Source organism: Phytophthora ramorum (genome assembly GCF_020800215.1).
Source record: "Phytophthora ramorum isolate Pr-102 chromosome Unknown Phyram_PR-102_s0003, whole genome shotgun sequence".
Taxonomy (NCBI): Eukaryota; Oomycota; class Peronosporomycetes; order Peronosporales; family Peronosporaceae; genus Phytophthora; species Phytophthora ramorum.
Window position 1 is genome coordinate 3,591,132 of NW_027150649.1, and position 19,181 is coordinate 3,610,312.

The 19,181-nt window shown below is 48.4% G+C and overlaps 3 protein-coding genes across 3 annotated transcripts; 1 reads left to right on the top strand and 2 right to left on the bottom strand.

Moving 5' to 3' along the window:
- Nucleotides 1-5,314: 5,314 nt before the first annotated feature.
- Nucleotides 5,315-5,599, top strand: KRP23_4210 (uncharacterized protein; the record flags this gene model as incomplete). Its single annotated transcript, XM_067889139.1, has 1 exon — nt 5,315-5,599. The coding sequence occupies one exon, from the start codon at nt 5,315-5,317 to the stop codon at nt 5,597-5,599; it is 285 nt and encodes a 94-aa protein (XP_067748328.1).
- Nucleotides 5,600-6,631: 1,032 nt separating this feature from the next.
- On the bottom strand, nt 6,632-7,377 carry KRP23_4211 (La-related protein 1; the record flags this gene model as incomplete). Its single annotated transcript, XM_067889140.1, has 2 exons — nt 6,632-6,935; nt 7,001-7,377. The coding sequence occupies 2 exons, from the start codon at nt 7,375-7,377 to the stop codon at nt 6,632-6,634; spliced, it is 681 nt and encodes a 226-aa protein (XP_067748329.1).
- A 10,255-nt stretch (nt 7,378-17,632) lies between these two features.
- KRP23_4212 (uncharacterized protein) lies at nt 17,633-18,838 on the bottom strand (the record flags this gene model as incomplete). The annotated part of the gene is made up of 1 exon (XM_067889142.1): nt 17,633-18,838. The coding sequence occupies one exon, from the start codon at nt 18,836-18,838 to the stop codon at nt 17,633-17,635; it is 1,206 nt and encodes a 401-aa protein (XP_067748330.1).
- Nucleotides 18,839-19,181: the final 343 nt, after the last annotated feature.

Sequence of the window (19,181 nt, forward strand, 5' to 3'; positions counted from 1 at the left end):
GCAGACATTGCATTATTTCTGTGAATCTGAGCGTACCAAAGCGACATTCATCTAAAGCATCTGGACCAACATCATTTTCACCTCGAGCACGAATGCCAAGTTGTATTCCGCAGGTGCAACGGATAAGTCCAGCAATACGAAAGGAAACGACTTTGTCGGCCAACGACAATTTCTGAGTTTTTTATGGCATTTTTAGACAAGAAAACGCTGACCAAAGTGTTCCACCTCCTTGTTGCCGTCCCAGTTACTTAACCCAAGCAAACTCAAAAGAATAGTCGACACCTGTGGCGAATCAATAAAAACCTCGACCAGTGAGTATGAAATTGGGCCTTTCGATTAATACATGACGTACCAAAGTGAGTGACTCGACATGCTAGTGTCACTAGCATCCAAATCATCAATTTGCCTTGCACGAGGGGCATCTGTGTCTCTAACACGAATGCCAGTTGGTACAGCGCATTCATGCCGCATTTTCGTCGAATCATCCCTGCCAGCAGCCCAAACGACACGAGTTGCAGTAGCCCAAAGAGAAATACGACTGTAGCTGTATAGTTGACGTTCTGCCGAGTAACATTTTTCAATTCAGTATGATACTTTGCGTTGGGAAAATGAACCATGATCATCATGTAGTTCCCATACAAAAGGGGAATGAGTGCCTCCAGGTACGCTGTGAGCACGAGACACTCCATAGTATACAGGATCGTTAAGGTCTCGCGAAGGATATTAGCGTAAGGAGCTGGTTTAGCCGAAAGTACTCTGGATCCTTCTCGAGATGTACTCACTTCACGGCTGCTTGTCGCTGTAGGATACACTACGCTAGAGCAACCCCTTCCGAGAAGTTGCTGAGCTCTTTTTACTGGAGAAGTAGATTTAAGTGAAGTTTTTGCAGTAACTGACGAAGGATGAATTGAGTGAGGTGCCCCCGCAGTAACCTTCTCCAGAATATAGAGAAGACTGCTATCTGCAAAAGAAAGTCGATACGCAAGGCAAGAGCGTACACGGATACCTTCATGTGCTTGAGTTGCCAATTTGTCTTGATTCCGACAAAGCAAACACAAAGTAGACAGAAGATCTTCATCAGCAAAGGCGCTCGCGGCTTGATGCAGCCTATGCAAGATTGTCCCTGTACGCCGACGCATTTTTAGCAGTACCATGACAGTTTGAGTGACTTCGGTACCGATGAGAATCAACATAGTTGTGAGCGTTGACGCGCTTTCCATGAATGTCGACAAGTACAAGGAATTGTAGAAATCCACCGTGAAAATGACTGCTTCGGGTGTCAAATCTTCCAACTGTTTGGTAAAGCGTAGGACGACGTTCTTGGCTGCGATTTTGATTACAGGTTGTAACAGAACTACCGGCAGAAGATATCGCGTTGCTGCCGCTCTGTGGAACAGCAATTGGTAGGCAGGATACACCATGCCCATCATCTTCTGTGTGGCAATGAAACAAATACAGTTCATGTAGTTCTTCCCCAACATGACGTACAGCAGCGTGAACAGGGGAATGTAGAATGACGGAGTCATCGTAATGTAGAAAAATGGGATAGGAAAGAACAGAGTTGCAGATACCGTCATACTTGCAGCAGTGTGAATCAACGAGAGCCCAGCCACGAATCCAGCAAGTTGACGCCATGACAGCGTGAAGTCGTCAACCATAAATGTTCCCTGTACGAGAAATGTGTTTGCAGTGACTGCTGACAACATAACAAGTCGAACCCAGAAACCATAATTCGCGCTCCATCCGTCAGCAGGATCCTGCAGCGGTAATAATTCTTGCAAAAAAACAAGTGTAAGCATTGGTAGTGGGGTCCCGATGCACACTGCCATGACGCGCATCAGTGATGTCGTCCGAGTATATTCATCTAGAGCCAATGCTCGTTCAATCGAGTATTTACCACCGTAGTAGCTGACTTGTAATGAAGCCCAGAGCTGTGATAGCTGTGACACAACAACGCGAAGTCGGCTGGGATACGATCTAGTGACGGGTATGTCACCATGAAGCTTGGGTTTTAGGCCTGGTGGAGTGGGAGCCTCCATGAAAAGCAGACACTTGTGTCAGCAGGCAAAACAGGCTCTGAGAGCTAAAAACAAATATGTTTAGCGCAGCAGACAGTTAACTATTCCTAGCTTCGTCTCAATTTGTGAGAAGGTGAGATAACTTTACGCATGGCGGTCAGCGACGAGTGTGGATGAATTCATTGAGCTTGTATCCTTGTAGTTCGGTCGATCTCACGTTTGTGAGCTTCTGGTCCAAGCGAACTGCAAAGTAAAGTCAACACCTACGAGTCACAAATATGTCAAGACGGTGTAAAGGTAGATATTAGGAGGTATGACGTACCGTAATGTACCACTCGGAACGCCAAGACAATGAGCATCCACATCATTAATTTGCCTTGGATAAGTGACACTTGGGTCTCAAACACGAATAAAATGCTTGCATGCCATATTTTCGCTTCAGCGTCATTGCAAGAAGTGCGAATGATATGAAATACAGGGTTCCGAAGATTGAAACTGATTTTACGATATCCGCTACATTTTCACGTGTCACTCCATGCATCTCAGTATGATATTCAGCGCTTGGGAGGTACACAATGACTACAATGAAGTTCGCGTAGAACATAGCGATGCTTGTGTGCAAATGCGATAGGACAACCAGACACTCCGTCGTAAACAGAGCTTCCAACCCCTTCCTGAAAAATATTTGAGAGATGGTATCCGAACGAGTTGTGGCGGGAAGGTTTTCGCTCCACATCTTCAGCTGAAAACCTCAAAACGATGAAACTAGGTTCGACAGGCACAATAATGCCTCTGCAATGTCGATGGTAGACAATTGAGCAGAGTCGCGCGATATATGTATGCTGCTTGGACTGTATTTCTTGGGTAAATAAAGCGCGAGTGCCGCTTTGGCAACTGCGAGAGTTTGTTCTGGGAATGTTGGTTTCTTGCTTGAGTTTCCTGATGCGATCCAGATGAAGCTCGTTTGCTAGTGAAAGTTTGTGAGGAAGGCACGAATGTACCTGAACATCGACAAGATTTTGATTTCCGATCCTTTCGATCTTTGTACATATTAAACGAAGAAGACTAACCAAGGATTCGTTGTTGCTCGTCATTCCAGCAGCTCGATGAAGTCGTGCTATCGTAGTGCGACTTCGACAGTGGAGACCACACAATGTCGAGGCCGACTGCGACACGTCTACAGCGATAATGATCGCAATAGTGACGGTTGAATGCGTCCGCTGCATACACTTCGTCAAATAGACTGCGTGAAAGAATGCGACAGTGAAGATTACAGCAGACGGCATCATATCCTCATTTTGATTCAAGACAAGCGTAACAATATACTTCATGGCAATCTTGATAATGGGGAGCAGAAGAATCACGGGCAGTTCGTAGTACGTATTTGAAGCAGCACAAAATACCACCTCGTAGACCGGATACACCACAGGCATCAGCATCTGCGCGCACAGATATTGGACGTATCTTATCATCTCTTCTCTGCATTTTATCATATCCCGGACAACTTTTGCTCCTCCAATTATCGTGAACCAGGCGGTTAGCAGAATGAAGAAAATCGGAATCGTCAACAGCGCGAAGAACGGAATCGGGAACCCAACTAGAGCTGCAATACCCATTGATACAATCGAGTATCGAGCGACTGGCGCAAAACAGCAGTACCAGTTGACGATTTGTAAATGAAGCTCCAGGAACGATATGTTTTGCCCGAATGGCCACCGTAGAGCTGACAACTCCGGACAGTATCCCAACACGCATCCAAAACCCATGATCCACACGCCAGCCGTTTCTTGGGTCATTAAGAGGTAGTGATTCTTGAGAGGCTACCAATAAAACTATAGGCACCAACGTTCCAGACACTACACTCGCCACGCGAAAGAGAGACGTGCTCTGTATATAATCATCAAGGGCGAGCATTCGGTCAACATAGTACTTGCCTTCTCGATAGCTGACCTGGAGTGACTGATAACGATGGTAAAGTCTTGAAGACCCTTGCTGAAAACTACGAAGACTATTTCTCAGAGAGACGGCGCGGACCAAACGAGGTACTGAGTGTTGATGCGGTGACACAGCGACCATACTCACAAGTGACTCAAGTCTTTCAAGGCTGACCACACTTCATGTTGTGAATAAAGGTCTTGACAGTCCTATGTGTTGTATGGTCAACATATGATTTTTTTATGCTTCCTTCATTCCCTTTTTGCATTATAGCCACAAGGACGCCCTCCTTCTATGCTTGGCTGCATGTACGAATTGTACGAATACCTTGTCATGGCTCTCGGTGGATAGAAGTTTTATAGTAAACGTGGCGCACGGGAATATTGGGTGCTGGGTCGTGTTCGCCGCCATACTGTTCGAGAGCACCACGTTTTTAAATGCAGCGTGGACACGAATTGAAACTTTCATAGGTTAGAGTGAAAAAAAGGGAGCAGGTTCGACATTAGCCATGCTAGTAACGTGGAACCCCTTTCTAGCCAGAACTAAAGAGTGAGTGACAATCAATCGTTTTGTTTTTCAGTCGTAACACGGACCCGGAAAGCAGAGAGATGGAATGAGTGGCACCAATAGGTCAATCGAAAACCAAGAAGAATGAAGTATCCAAAGTTTAATACGAAGTACTTGAGTATTGTCTTCAGAATTATCTGTTTTTTTCCCACTGATTTGCGCTGCAGTGACTTTGTGGACGAGTTCTTTGTAGCAGCTTGAGCTTCTTTCAAAATGTACCGCGACCACTCGCATTTTGCCTTCATGGGTCTCAGAACACCGCTGTCCCCGAATCGCGCGGCGCTTACGAACACATTTTGTTTGGAACCTTGCAGCAAAACTTCTTGCTTCAGAAGTAAAGCCACGATGCTGATGTTATTGTCGATTGCAGCTTGAACAAATGCTTCACCAACCAGTACAGGTGGTATGCGCCGCTTATGATAAACTATCTTGATTAGGCCCTTAGACTGGGAAAATCATTATTTACTTGTTAGATATACGTTTTTATCTGGTTATTTACCGATATGCATCGCCCATTCACCCCAATCTCGGGGCTATCAACCACCAGGGTAATCGTCACCCCAATCTCCGGCTCCCAATTGCGCATACGCAGGTAGAATGTTGACCTCGAAGTGACGAACCATCAATGAATTCTTGGCTCCATTGTGATACAGAAGAAAAAAAATGCCTAATCGAATATGGCCTGCCAGGCGTTAACTAGAGTGACTTTCCCCCTATTTTGTCATATAACCCTTTGGACGCGTTGGATGTGTGCATGTACGGGACAAAAATTGTGATTCCCCCCTCTTCACGCAATGTCGACGCCAGCCAAGTTCTTCATCCTGCGCTACGGGTATGTGAAGGGTATCCTGGAGAAACGCGTGCCATTCCGCGCTCAGCACTTGGAACACGCGTTGAGTGCCAAAAAGAGCGGCCACTTGGTGATGGGCGGGGCCCTCGCTGATCCACCGGACGCCGCAATTATCGTGTTCAACGTGGCTGACAAGACACAAGTGGAGGACTTTGCTAAGAGGGACCCTTATGTCCTCAACGATTTGGTCACGTCCTACTCCATCCGAGAGTGGACGGTGGTTGTCTGAGGAAACAGTACATGTCTGTATCAGGCTAACCAAGACTGAAAACACTAGATTGATTGTTTCGACGCCATCAAACAGACAATCCTGACATTCGCAATATTGCACCGCAGAGACAGCATTACAGTGATGAGACGCAGCGATTCCCACGCATGAGCGGGTTCGAATTGAACCGGCAGAATGCTCGAGTGGGGAATCCGATGGCGATAGTATCGACGAGACCAGATGTCCTTGTTCACCACGAAAGATCAAGCTGAAGTGCAGCCTTGGCTTTTCCATGCCGGCGTTAACCCCAGCGAAAACGTTGGAAGGAAATAGTGACGAAGAAAGTCGAGTGAGCGATATACCTGAAGCTACTACCTTACATGTACAATTGAAAAGGAGCGCTACCTACTTCGATCGCTGGAAAAGTTAGAACACAAGTTAGCAACTCTCAGTGCACTTTCACTGTCTGAATTGCGCGACGACGAATAACTGCTGCACTGTACATTCGTCATGGAAGCACAGACGGCACTTATTCAGGGAAAACTCAAGGCTAGGTTGGTTGTCACCCTATGCTTTCGTGTGGTACATTTTGGTACGCGATGCGAAGTCTTCTACATGTAGTTCGTTTGATGGAGTACTGATGGGTGTTGTTCTTTACCTATTTGGTACAAGTGTCGACTTTACATCCCGGTTCACTGGCTAACGGATCAGAGCACGATCGATTAGTTTAGGGGATCCAGAGAACGCTTCCGAAACGGCAGACCAAGTATACAGGGATTCATGTTCTAGACAAACTATTCTAATCATTTCAACGTGAGGAAGTGATTTTTCTCGAGTTTATTTTTCTGATGTTTTCTGAGTCTGTGTGCAGCTTGTGCTCTATGTATCGCGCTTGGTAGTCTACTTTTTTTGGTTTTCCTCGCTGTCGACGGCTGTGTGCAATATGTAAATCAACAGCAACCGCAGGATCATCGACACAATCCCGCTCCCTGTATGCCCGCCGTCGCAAATGCCGCTGATCACCACGCCGCCAGTCTTCTGTTTTCCTACTATCTATGCCTCAGCGGGCGTCTCGTTCTCCGCGAGCTTGATGTACCGCGGCACTCCGTAGCCTCCGTCCGCGTTGGGCCAAACCCACGTCTGCCAGCCTTGACGCAGTCGGATCTTCTCGTTCTGCTCGTCCAGCTCCATCGTGTCTGAGTTTTTCATGGCTTCCAGCAGAGACTCGTAGTCCTGGTGCACAGAGTACACAGCCTGGAAACTGCCGACGAACGCCAGGGGGACGAATCCGTCCACGTCCATGTGCTGCCGCAGGAAAATGTCCCGCACCAAGTTGTCGTTGGTGAAATAGAATTCACTGTAACAAACCCACCAGTTAGCACTGCACTACATATAATATGGTCCATGATGACATCCTCGTACATTTGGTTCTTGGCCCATTGAGCCGTCACGTGGACGTCGGGCGTGGGCACGTAAACGCCGTTGTAGAACGTCCCGTTGCTATCTCCATGAGGACGACGTCCTCCGACGCGTCCACCGCGGGGAGCGCGTCCACGTCCCGTTTGCTGTTGTTGTCCTTTAGCCTCCACCTGCGTCGTCTTTGCCGCGTTGTCGGCCTCTTCCTCCTCGCCCTCCAACGGGAACTGCGACCAGTTGAGTTTGCCCTTGCGCTTGGGCTTCTGCGCCGCGCGGCCGACGGCCGTCTGCGTATGCGACTTGTCGCTCACTTCTTCAGCCTCCACGAGGTGGTACTTGACGGCGCCCTCCTGGGGCTCGCCTTCCTGCGCGTTCATGCCCATGGACTGCGGTGCGTTGATCGAGCAGCGGAAAAATGGACTGGAGCTGCTCGCCTCGCCGCCAGTCAAAGGTTGTGTACAGATGGTGTGCACGTAAACTTGCGATACTAGATGGCTACAGCGAATATGCGTGATAATAGGATTTGTGGATTAAGTTGCTAGAACAAGAATGCTGCGTATCTGCAACTTAAGAGAGTATTCAGCTCACAAGAAGCAATTTGTACCAGCAGCATTTGTCTTAAGCGTTACCCCATGTGATGAGTGGAGTTGACGCATGACTCATGTCGCCCGAGAAAGCTGTGGTGGAGGCGGCCAAGACGAGTCAATTAAAGTGGCTGGGGAATCTGTTGGACTATTACGACCACAAGGTCCTCAGTACAGCTATTGTTACTGCTGCCAAGGATGGACACAGTGAAGCAATGGGGATTTTCGTACTGGAGCTGATTGGTGCTCAAACCGGGCCATTGAATAAGAATACGATGAAGATACTAGAGGCTTTAGCTGTGGCTGCTGCTGGCACGGGGCATTTAGTTGTGGTGGAGAAGTTGTTGCTTGAAATCGAAGCTGAAAGAGAGGATATTCACGCGGACAGTGACAACGGTAGCGACAGTGATGAAAGTAGTCCCAGCGACGACGACGGTCCATGTACCACAGCGTGGAACGTTTTAGATGAAGCAACAGCTAATGGAAATCTTGACATCGTGAAATTTGCCGCTGAGCTTGCGAAACAACCCGAGCACGGGGTTTCTGCATTCCAATGGAGCCAGGCTTTAGGACTTGCAATCAGTGGTCGGGATTTTGACATTGTTTCCTTTCTCCTGGATCCGGGGAGACACGCTTGGGATTACATGAAAACAATTGAGCAAGCGATTGATGAAGAACAGCACGAAATTGCAGATCTGATCTATCAGAGCGTTGGTGACCAACCTTTTCTCAAGGTCCTTGCACGAGAAGGAAAGTTGAATGCTATTGCGTACTTGTATAATGGTCGCCATAATGAACCTGACTCGGTTCATAACGCATTCGTCAAGGCAGCCAAACACGGACATACGGACATTGTGGCGTTTTTGCTGTGTAGTGGGCCTATTTCAACGGAAGCATTTGATGAGGCCTTCGAGCGTGCTGCTTTCTCAGACAAGCTACAAACAGTGAGGTTTCTCTATGACCAGCATCGCGTATCTCGAGCATCCATAAATGCTGTGTTTAAATCCACAAAATATGCTGCGATTTTAATTTGTTTTTACAAACAGTACTATCCTGTCGAAGCGATGATAGAAGCTTTCAAGAACGCTAGTCGATATAACCCCGGCAAGGGCCAACTCAGAATGCTGTGGCTTTTGAAGGATGCTTTCCAAGAGTGGCAATCATCAGTGGGGTTGTTGTTCGAGCTATCCAGGAATTTAACAGGGTAACCTTCAGTGCTTGTGTCGTGATCACCGGGTTTTTTCGATGTCATTACCCACGTTATTTTTTAAGCGATAAACAGACACAAGCAACAAGAGTGGTGGGGATGGGCCGAGATAGAGGTTTAGTACAAAATGATATCGGCACGAAGGGGACAGACCATGAAAATTTAAAAGCGGCATAAAGGGGTCTTCTTGATATTATGAAGTTTTTACTCGTCGCGGCCGCGATAATCGCAGTTGGTAAGCAGAAAACTATTATCGCTGCAACTGAAAACAGCCCTAACGATGAAGTGGAGCATATGTGTAAGCATGGTGAGTGGTTAATCGTCCTACGTGGATTGGTTGGATTGCTGTAAAGTCTCTAATGCGGGGATGGTCACCGGAATCAACTCTAGGATTAAATACTACATCAGGGAATCTTGTGGTTAAGCTCTGTTTGAAGCAGTGAATGCAAAATCAGCCTTGGTTTACATTATTAAGCAGATTCCAGTCTTTATTATGAATGAAAAGATCAACGTTTTTGTCGGTTCTCCTGGAATTAGCGATTTAACCTCTGGCAATGAAGTTGGGTCTCTCTTGAACTCGTCGACGAGATAATCGGTATTTCCAGTGAGTTTGACAAGCACAGTAGTTACTGAAGGCGCTCGAAATGTTTGATGTAAAAAGCGATACTTGTATATGTATTCAGCAGTTATTACATGTATGTGTTGGCTCAATAGTTATGATGCGTTGCGATTGGACACAACCGTCTGTATTGCTAGATAGAATTGTAAACATTCCTACGTCTCGAAGTTTCTTGTGCCCTAGCAGATTTCCTTTCTCGCGTTACCAGCGGAGAATTTGAACGCACTTGCCTTGGTATGATACATGTATACCGGTAGTTGCAAGATTAGGATAGAAGTAAGCAATTGTGGTGTGCATGGCCTTCATCCTCTTCAGAAACGCTGTAGAGCCGTTAGTATCTTGGCAATATATTCAGCATTGAACTTGTACTGCTGTACGTGGCGCCCGCAGCGGGGCGCTCCATTCATTACTATAATACTGGTAAGCGGTGGAATTTGTTTTAAGGTCACTATTTCAAAAATAGTGCCCTGTATGTCTCAACTTGTGATTTTCTGTCTGTTCTAGACAGTGATTGGCTGTAAATAGGGTGTATCTCTCAACAATCTACCACATGTACTTTTGATGCCCGATACCGGTAGTCGGTTCGGTTCTGCTTTGCCTCAATCACGCTCGTTCCCGCGAGCGTTGCTCTCGAGTCGATATCGAGACTCTCGACCAACTCGTGGGAAGCCGGAGCTTAACTTCGATCCATCTGTAATGTGGTCGTCCTCACGTTGGTATCCCATCATATCTAAAATCTCACCGTGAGGCTTTGGGTGTCCCAAATGGTGAGTGAGAAAATTGCCCGAATGGGAAACCAACTATACATGTGTATACCAGTACGATAGCAACGCATAAAAGGAACATTCACGCAGTCATTGACAACACTGTCCAGGAGTTACTTCAAGTATAATAGTATCTAATCCGAGACACAGCGCCTGGCCGAGTCGAGGACTATCAGTGCCCCTCGAGCGGGAACTAAGTGAAGCGAGGGGTGGGCCCACCAATCCAACTTAACCGTTGTATACTTTAGGTATATGAAGCGTTTGGCGGGCACCCGGGGTCCCACAAGGACCCCGGTTCTGGCAAAACAACCGGTATTTGGTAAAATGCAATGGTATTTTTTTCTTTTAAAAAAAGGTCAAACTACTTTATCTTTCTACTTCGCAGCAGAGCTGAAGAACTGCAGAATGGAAGGCTGTTTAGCTCGCAGCTTCACTTTCTTCTTGTGAGGTCGACCAGGCTTGTGTTTTCCCGCGGTGGCATCAGTGTTGGGGTCTCCTGTTTCGGTGTGCTCGGTATTGATCTCTGGGGCGTTTAGGATCGCTTCAGGCACGGCAGGATAGTAGCCGAGGTGCTCTTGTGGTATTGAGAAATACTTAGCTGACGATGACTTGATTTTCTTTGCGGATAGTTCTTTGGTTGGATGGCGAGGGAGCTGGACGCCGCGAACGGATGCTTCCCAAACACTTTTGATGTTTGCTCCAAAAAGCTCAGCCAACACTGCTTTGCGGACAGACTCGATGTTGCTGTGCGGTATCATCGAGAATATGATCGATTGGTCATCTGGCGTACTTACCGTTTTGCGCGCCGTGCAGACACCTTGGTCAATTTCGAATACAACAATCACACACGTCTTCTGCAGTTCGTGTTAAGCGGACGCCAGGGTAGTAAAAGTGCACATACTGAGTGAAGCGTGAATAGCTTAGCGTTCTGGCGTCGGGATGGGCGCGCAAGATATCATCCACATACCGAGAATGCACGACAACCCACGTCAGTTTCGGCTCTGTGAAGTACTGACGTGGGCGGCGGTGGGCGCAGGGAAAACCATCCTCGAGTGTCCAAGATGCGCAGTGAGTCTTAAAAGCATCCAGGTCCAGCTCACTAAATGCGTGCCATGGCTTGATTGGCAATCTTCTTGTGTGTAAGGTGTCAATTCCATCCTTAAGGACCTTTCTCAGCCTCGAAATACGGCTCCCACCGACTGGAATAATGGATCGGATCACGCGCTCGGATAGTCCCTGTTGTATCAACTGCAGCACCACGCCTTCAGATTGTTGCCACTCCCTGCCACCGAAGTTTGTGTCCCAAGATTCCCAATCCTGTCTTATCTGCTTCACGGTGTCAGCACCCAGGAGCTCTACTGCTCGAAGGTATGCGGCAGCTTGTCGGTCAGAACCCTTCTTCCGTTTACGTTGCGGGATTGTTGACCGCAACCCTCCTCCGCGCCGTTGCGTCATATTCGCTTGATGCTCTTGAAACAAGGGCGTCTTGCTTCTCCACACGGGGCCCACGGGCGACTTGCTGCTCCACACGGGGTCCACGGCCGACTTGCTGCTCTGAGAGGGCGACTTGCTGCTCCACACGGGGTCCACGGTCGACTTGCTGCTCGACACGGCCCCAATGCGCTATTGGTTTCCTAAACGATGTAGTTTTGCACTCGGTCGCCGCGACCGCAGGTCCAAAATTAAATAAATAATTCCCGCCTTTTTCGGTTTCTGTTGCGGGAACCCGGGGTCCGGCCAACCGCTTCATATGTATAAAATGGACCGTTTTTATGATCCATTGGGCACCTTCCAAAACCTCCATAAAATGGTTTGGTGAGTGGGTTTAGGGTGCATTAAAGGGTGCATTAAACTTCCTGACCAAACTGGAATTCTTTGGTCTGACCAAAAAGTCGTCGGACAAACAATTATTTCGCTCGCGTTTGATCGGATTTTATCGCCCTCTAAACTAGAAACCGCATCAAAAAATGTCTTCGTTTTACTATGCGATCATACGACACCTTCAAGTAGAAAGCATTTTTGAAATTGAAGTGCGGCGATCTTCAAACGCTGCGCGCGAATTTCGCGCGCGAACGGCTCTCTCATTTCAAGATCTGCGCGCTAACCCCCAGCTCGCCGACGCGCCCATATCGCGAACCCGGTAACCAGCGTGTGGGTCTTCTGGAGTCTAGTGTGTACTCACCCGTCTTCTCTGTTGTGGTCTAGCTGTAGTATCGTCGAGTTGTAAAAGCTCAGCGGATATCTGCTCTCGTACGTCCGTTGCTTGTCTCGAATCTGTGCATGCCGAGTGATAAAGCTAACGTGCCGCCGTGTACTCTTCCTTTGTAGGGCCATGGTCCGATTCAACGAGTCGAAGAAGCGACGGTCCGACGCTGCTGGTAACGAGCCTGACGCTAAAGCAAAACGCTTGAACCGTTCTGCTCCGACTGATGGAGGCCCTGTGGTGAGACACCCGCTCATCATCGTGGCCGCGACAACCCTCTAAAGTGACCGATGCTCGGTACGCCCCCCTCAATTCACCGCGCCGGGTGGTCAATCGAGCACTGAGCTCGCATGGCAAAATGGCGCAGCAATATCGCACGTACGCCACTCATTTACGAGACGTAATTACGTCTGCCACCTATTTATGAGCCAATCATTTGAGAGGATGTATTTTTACGAAACCTCTACAACTTGGTGCGATATAATTTTTTTGCGATAGTCGGATGCTAGTCGGAGTTGTACTAACGGTCGGAGTCGTGACGATATGGTCGATGTACATCCAAACTGTGCAAAAACCTCGAGACGGCCACGTTTTCTGGGACCTCAAAGGCACTTTGGATAGCTTGGATGGATGCGTGGATTTTCGCGTGAAACAACTTTACCGTGTGAATAAATCCTCGACGAGCCGCATAGTGAACAACTCGTCACACACGTTGGCAAATAAGCGCCCTGAGTCCAGCAGATAGTGTATAAGCTCCGTGTTCCGACGATTTACAGCCGTCACGAACGCGTCGCCGATCAACCTAGAGTCCAAAACCCGGATGTTGAACAGGTATTCGATGGCTGCCATTTGGCCAGTACGAATCATTTTAATAAACAAATTCCCTCCATACACGTACTTTGGATGCGCCTCATAAATCACATTTGCAACGGCATGTTGCCGCTTCTCCATTGCTCCAAAGAATCATTCCTCCAAATTCCAACGAAATCCGCGTTACTGAAGCAACAACTTGACTATCTCGACCTGTCTGGCGCAACTCGAGAGATAAAATACTCGACCCAGCATACATCGCATACCCCGCTTTAGTGGCATGGGCTAGTGCGAACTTGACCACATCCAGATTTGAAACCGCGACACCTGTCTCCAAAACTGCCCACGTCACGACGTCCACCTCGAATTTCAACACTTCTCCGATATCAGATTCGCCAAGAGTTTTGTCAAACCACCCTCGCCTTTGAATTTCCTCTTCAAATTTTAACACCAAATAGTGTACCGCGTCTAGGCGACCACGCTGTCCCGCTGCATCCGCCGCATGATACAACACGTCTACTCGCTCGCGTCTCTTTTTGCATTCTAGACCAGCACTGGGAATAGAAGCTCCAATACTCTGGTGTAGCCGTACTTGGCTGCAGCGAGGACCCCATCCCTAACGTCACACTCCTTATACAGAAAAAGTAAAGTTCGCAATTTTGCGACCCGGTTGTGTTTGGCCGCCCTTGCCACGAGGTCGTCGCGAATTCGTTGATGCGCTGCATGATGTGTAGTAACGCGACAATTTCAGGCGGGAAACAGGCGCTTCGGAAAGCTTTGCATGGGTGAGGGCAGTCTGATAAAATGGGGTGCGCTCGGACACTTGGAGGATCGAGGGGTGAGTCTGTGCAGCTTGCGCTTTCCCGTGCTAGTCATCGCGAACTGTATTTGTTTGGCGGGAAACTTCATCTCAAATTGCTCGGCTCTCATTGGTCAGCTGTATTATAATTTTGTATACCGAAAGTCGTGATGTATTATTGTGGTGCTCATCAACGATTCATGCGCTTTCGTACGACATATCTTGTCTTTTGAGAGCTGCCGTCTGACAGAGTGTCTTACGTTTTGCCATCAATGGGAATTATCATCGAGATTTACACTAGGTTTTAGTATGTGTCCTATTTTCTACTTAAAGTAGTAAATAAGTTTTTTTATGTGCATTTCGTACGACAACTCGTCATACGACAGACTGGGCTAAATCATTGGCTAGAATTGCTCAGAGCACCTCACATATGTAGTCTCCAGTTCCCAGCCCTCAGCCCTCAGCCCCCAGCATGTCATCCCGTTCTGTGCTATCGTCCTCCCTCTATGGCCCCACCATTATTGCGAGAAGCAATGGTGCTACTCCGAGCTCCTCAACTCCACCCACCGAGTCTCTCAACGCAGAGAACGTTCGCCGCGCATGTACAACCTCCAGGACTCAAACGGCTTACCGCAGCTATCGCCGCGGCATTGCTGCATGGATTCATGCGACTAAAACGGATTCTGCGAGGTACTTTGACTCTAACGGTGAAATTGACGTCAATGTATTTACCCCGAAAGATGTTGGGGCCTTTTTGCTAGCTAAGATGGACGGCACTGAAAACACTCTCAAGGTTACAACCCTCAGCGGCTATCGAAGTGCTATTAAAGACATCTTCCGGCAGAAAAAACTGCCACTCGCTGTCGCCTACATTGATGACATGAAAACATTTGTCGCCGGTCTGAAGCGCATCGAAGCTGAGCGCAACCAGGGAGGAGTGATCTATCTACGAGGAGGAAACGGCAAACCTATTCAGAGTGGCGAATTATGATGCAGTACATTTCTGCAGCAATTGAGCGCAAGACTGGAGCGCAACCACTATCTCTATGACTGAACAGCTGGCAGCGATGCTGCGTATTACTGGGGTGAACGGTCTGCCGATTAGCTCTTCTCGTCGCTCTCGTCGGATAACACAACTCAAGATCACCACAATGCTTCGTCTAGTTAGGGAGACAGAACACGAACAGAGCAACAATGTAGCATCTAGACAGAGGAAGAGAGGACGCCAAGCATAAATGCACTTACTTGAGCGCTCTGTTTCAGTTTTGTCGCACTTGCCGGATATTTTTGACCAATGATATCGCTTAATTAGCACTGTCGTCAAACTGTCGTACGAATGCTCGACACAAGTGATTGAAGTACGCCGAACAATGCGCACATCAGGGTTGTTCTTGTCACTGCAGAGGCTTGCCCTCAGAATCAGCATTCGCATCTAAAACGGCCATGCTTTTTTTAGGTGCTTGGGGAAATGGTCGTCGCTTATCGGTACCTCGGTGCGGCCAAAATTGTCCTGGTCGTTGAGCGCAGCACGAGCTGCGTCCGTGAGCTGGGTCCACATGACCAGATCCTGGAATTCGCCAGGATTGACGGCGGGTCCTAATGCAGCGCTTCGCATGGGGAGCACATTGCGAGAAAGGGTCGGGGTCGTACCATTTTCAATACCCTCCGCCGGTACGTACGTGTTGCCATACTTGTTCTCGGACGTCGATAGCGATAGACCCAACACTTTCGGTTTTTCATGGGCGGGGTTGTCGATCCACACGACAGCGTTAGACCAGTCGTGGCGCCACCACGGGGTTCCATCCCAGAAACCCTTGGGGAAGTACCAGGCGTACATGATGGCCCAGACGTCGTTGTACCATTCTGCACGGCCGTAGACCTGAGAGCCCAATGAAGGTATTATACAGTCGAAAGCACCATTTGTTTCCAGGCCTTCGCTGGTCTCACCCGCAGCGTTCGCGGCGGGATATGGGGAGCACCCGATTCGATATCGAGTTGCGGCTTGAACTTGACACCAGACTTTTCGGTGATGGTAACAGCCTCCGGTTGAGGGAACGGCTGCACCTTGTCGTGGCCAATGGCGGCGGTGTCGACGCAGAGGTACGCGGTAGCCATGATGATGAAGAAACGTCCGTTGTTCATCGCAGGAGCTTGGAAAAGTAACAGTGGCTTGTGACTGACGTAAAGGATTCGAAAGTGTTCCTGGTCATCGGAGACGTTTCGTTGTGTGTCCCATTCCCACTCATGGTATATACTCTAGTGTTTATATGAGCCTATTCAAGGTTTTGTTCAAGTTGAAACAAGAACGCGCTGCATACCAAAACCTCTACTTGGGTACTACGAAGTAGTATACTATACACCCAGGGATTGACAGTACTTTGGCTGATAGTAATTTATTCTACTAATTACTAACAATATAATATTATAAAGCCATAGAAGATAGTAGTTTCAGATCGACCCAAATATATACTGCAATAGTAGCTAGTAAAACAAATTGGGATTTATATCGGTACTATCTGATTACTAGGATTGACCAACGCAAGCATTCGATGAAATCGATGCGGCTTAAGAGAGGCAATAAGTGCGAACGTTGTTGCTGATGCCGCTGGTGGGAAGCACGAAACGAGCGAGTGGTTCGTCGCACTTGACCGCTTAAGCAGTCTTCTGTATCTTGCAAGTGGTTAGTGGCACAGGACCGCTTGAGCAGGATTTCTCACCGAAGACAGCGCGGCTCGGCTAACTCATTTTGCGATTTTCCAACAACCAAGAACTCCTCCTCACTCTTCCAGCTCAGCCACGCCCTTCATGAAGTGCGCCAACCCCGACTGTTCGTACGCCGAGCTGACCACGACGGACCCGTGTGTGGTTTATGGCCTTGGTGTTCATCACTTATGCAGCAACTAGCTGTACGACGCTGGGAACCTGCGCGAGCTCTTTTGCTGCGATTCGTGTGTGTACCAGTGAAAAACTATGACTTCACCTAGAGAAGTGCCAGATTCATCAAGCCAATCTTCAATACTCACAGAGCTCCTTCCAACGCGTTTCAAGAGCGCGTCTGCTCGACTGGAGGCATTGTCATGAGCAACCTACGCATAAGAACGGATAACGAGCGCGCAGAGATGCAAGTGCTGTTGAAGCACAATCGGAAGGAGATCCTTCGCATGGAACTCGACGGCGAAGGCGTCACGGCGGGCAGGATCTGATCATTTCTATGGTCGACGATAGTACTATATCGCTATTATAGTACAAGTACTATATTATTCTAGATGCCGAACTCAATGTTACTACTCTAATGGTAACTTTGTAGGCGCTACTAGGGAGCTACTATAGTAATTTGGATGAAAAATCATTCTACTGTCAATCCCTGTATACGGCATGTACGTTCCGGTAGTAAAAGCGATTTGTGAATCGCATCACGCGATCAGAGACTATGGTCGCGACTGTGATCGCGTGCTGCGATTCACAAATCGCACAGTCGGCTTGGATATCCGGATACCCTGGAGGCAGCAGCACCCAGGGCTGGGATCTTGCCGTGTGTGGGATAATTAGTAGGATAGTAAGTAGTGTGTCGTCAGCCACAACGACGAAGAGCGGTTGAAGAACGATGACAATGCTTGCCATGTATTTGAATGTTAAGCTCGAAAAATACCATTCAAAACTTCAGAAGATTTGAAAACATCATCAGATGCTCCCAGCGAGTGACAATATGACCGAACATAATAAAGTGAGTAAATGCGCTCTGCTCGCTGTTCAGGCATGCCAAGCTATCAAAGCTGACGTCCACTGATGCGCCATCGACCTCGGCAAGCGTTAGCGAGAAGCCTCGTTCATCAGTAATCCAGCAGACATCATCTTGGGACGTCGTGTCAGCTGCGCGGCTTCGTGCATTGGCTTCTGAATCTCCGACGACGTAGTAAAACTTGAGCACACGTTTGCCGTCGTCCTGTAGCTGAATTTGTGCTCGATGCACCACGCCCATGTATCGAAAATGGAAATCGCCCGAGTAGCTGCGCATGATCACGGATGAACTGTCGTCAAGTATCTGGGTGGTCTGGATGTCGATCTCTGCTGTAACTTCGAAATCCCTAGCCGTTGGCATAATGGGCCATATGCAGGTGCCATCGTCACGGTACATTCCGTTAAGCAACGAATCGAAGGAGCGTTCCACACGTTTACTGAAGCGGTCGAGATGCCATTTTTTATCTTGCAGTAAAGTCCCATGGTACACACTCCACCCAAGGAACTTGCCAAACAAAATCAATTTCTCCGAAACAGTGGACGCCTTGCTGTCGTGAAGGCGAAGCACGGTGTCAATCTCGTGTCTCGAGAAGGGGAAGAAGAAGAAAGACGGCTTTCCATTCGTGAAGTGCACCCACCGGCCAGCTTGCTCCTGAACTGGCAGCCATGTCGAATCGACATAGCGCACGGTGACGTCACTCGCCTGCTCACTACCGTCAGGAGAGAAGTTCTCGACTGCGAGCTTGTTAGTGGCGCTTTGAACAACTTCCCGGAACTTCAAACGCTGAGTGATTTCTTGTCGAAGTGCCACACTCTCCTCTCGTAGATCTTCGCGCTCCAGGACAAGTCGCTGCAATTCACGCTGGACTTGTGGAACCCCTTCAATGTCCCGACCTACGTCTGTGTGACGCAACTCGCCGATGCGATTCTCCAGCTCGCGCTCGAGACGACGATGCTCCTGCTGCATGACGATGTTCTCGCTTGTCTTCTTGTTCCGGAACCGTGACATCCGTATGTTGTGCAGCTCTGTCTTGCGTTTGTCCTTCAGTTCTTGTGGCCATTTTCTCACCGTAGCGCGTGAAGGCGTAGAGAGGTTGAGCTCCAGGGCGGTCACACTCATGTCGCTCCAATTGCAACTGGGGGCGTTATCGACGGAGGTTGAGGTCGACATTATTAATAGTGAGGTGAGCTCTGACGGGATAACTCAGGTAAAGGACAAATATGATAGTGTCGGACTTCAAAAGGAAGCGAGGAGACGGCGTGCAGATCCCAACATGCAGCAACATATGGACTTGCATAGCATCTCGTCATCCAGTATGCCGCTCAAGTCATCCAGAACTCGTTGACATGAGGTGAGTCTCTGACGGGATAACTCAAGACTTAAAAAGGTAATGGACAAATATGATAGTGCCGGACTTCAAAAGGAAGCGAGGAGACAGATACTGGGCGTGCAGATCCCAACA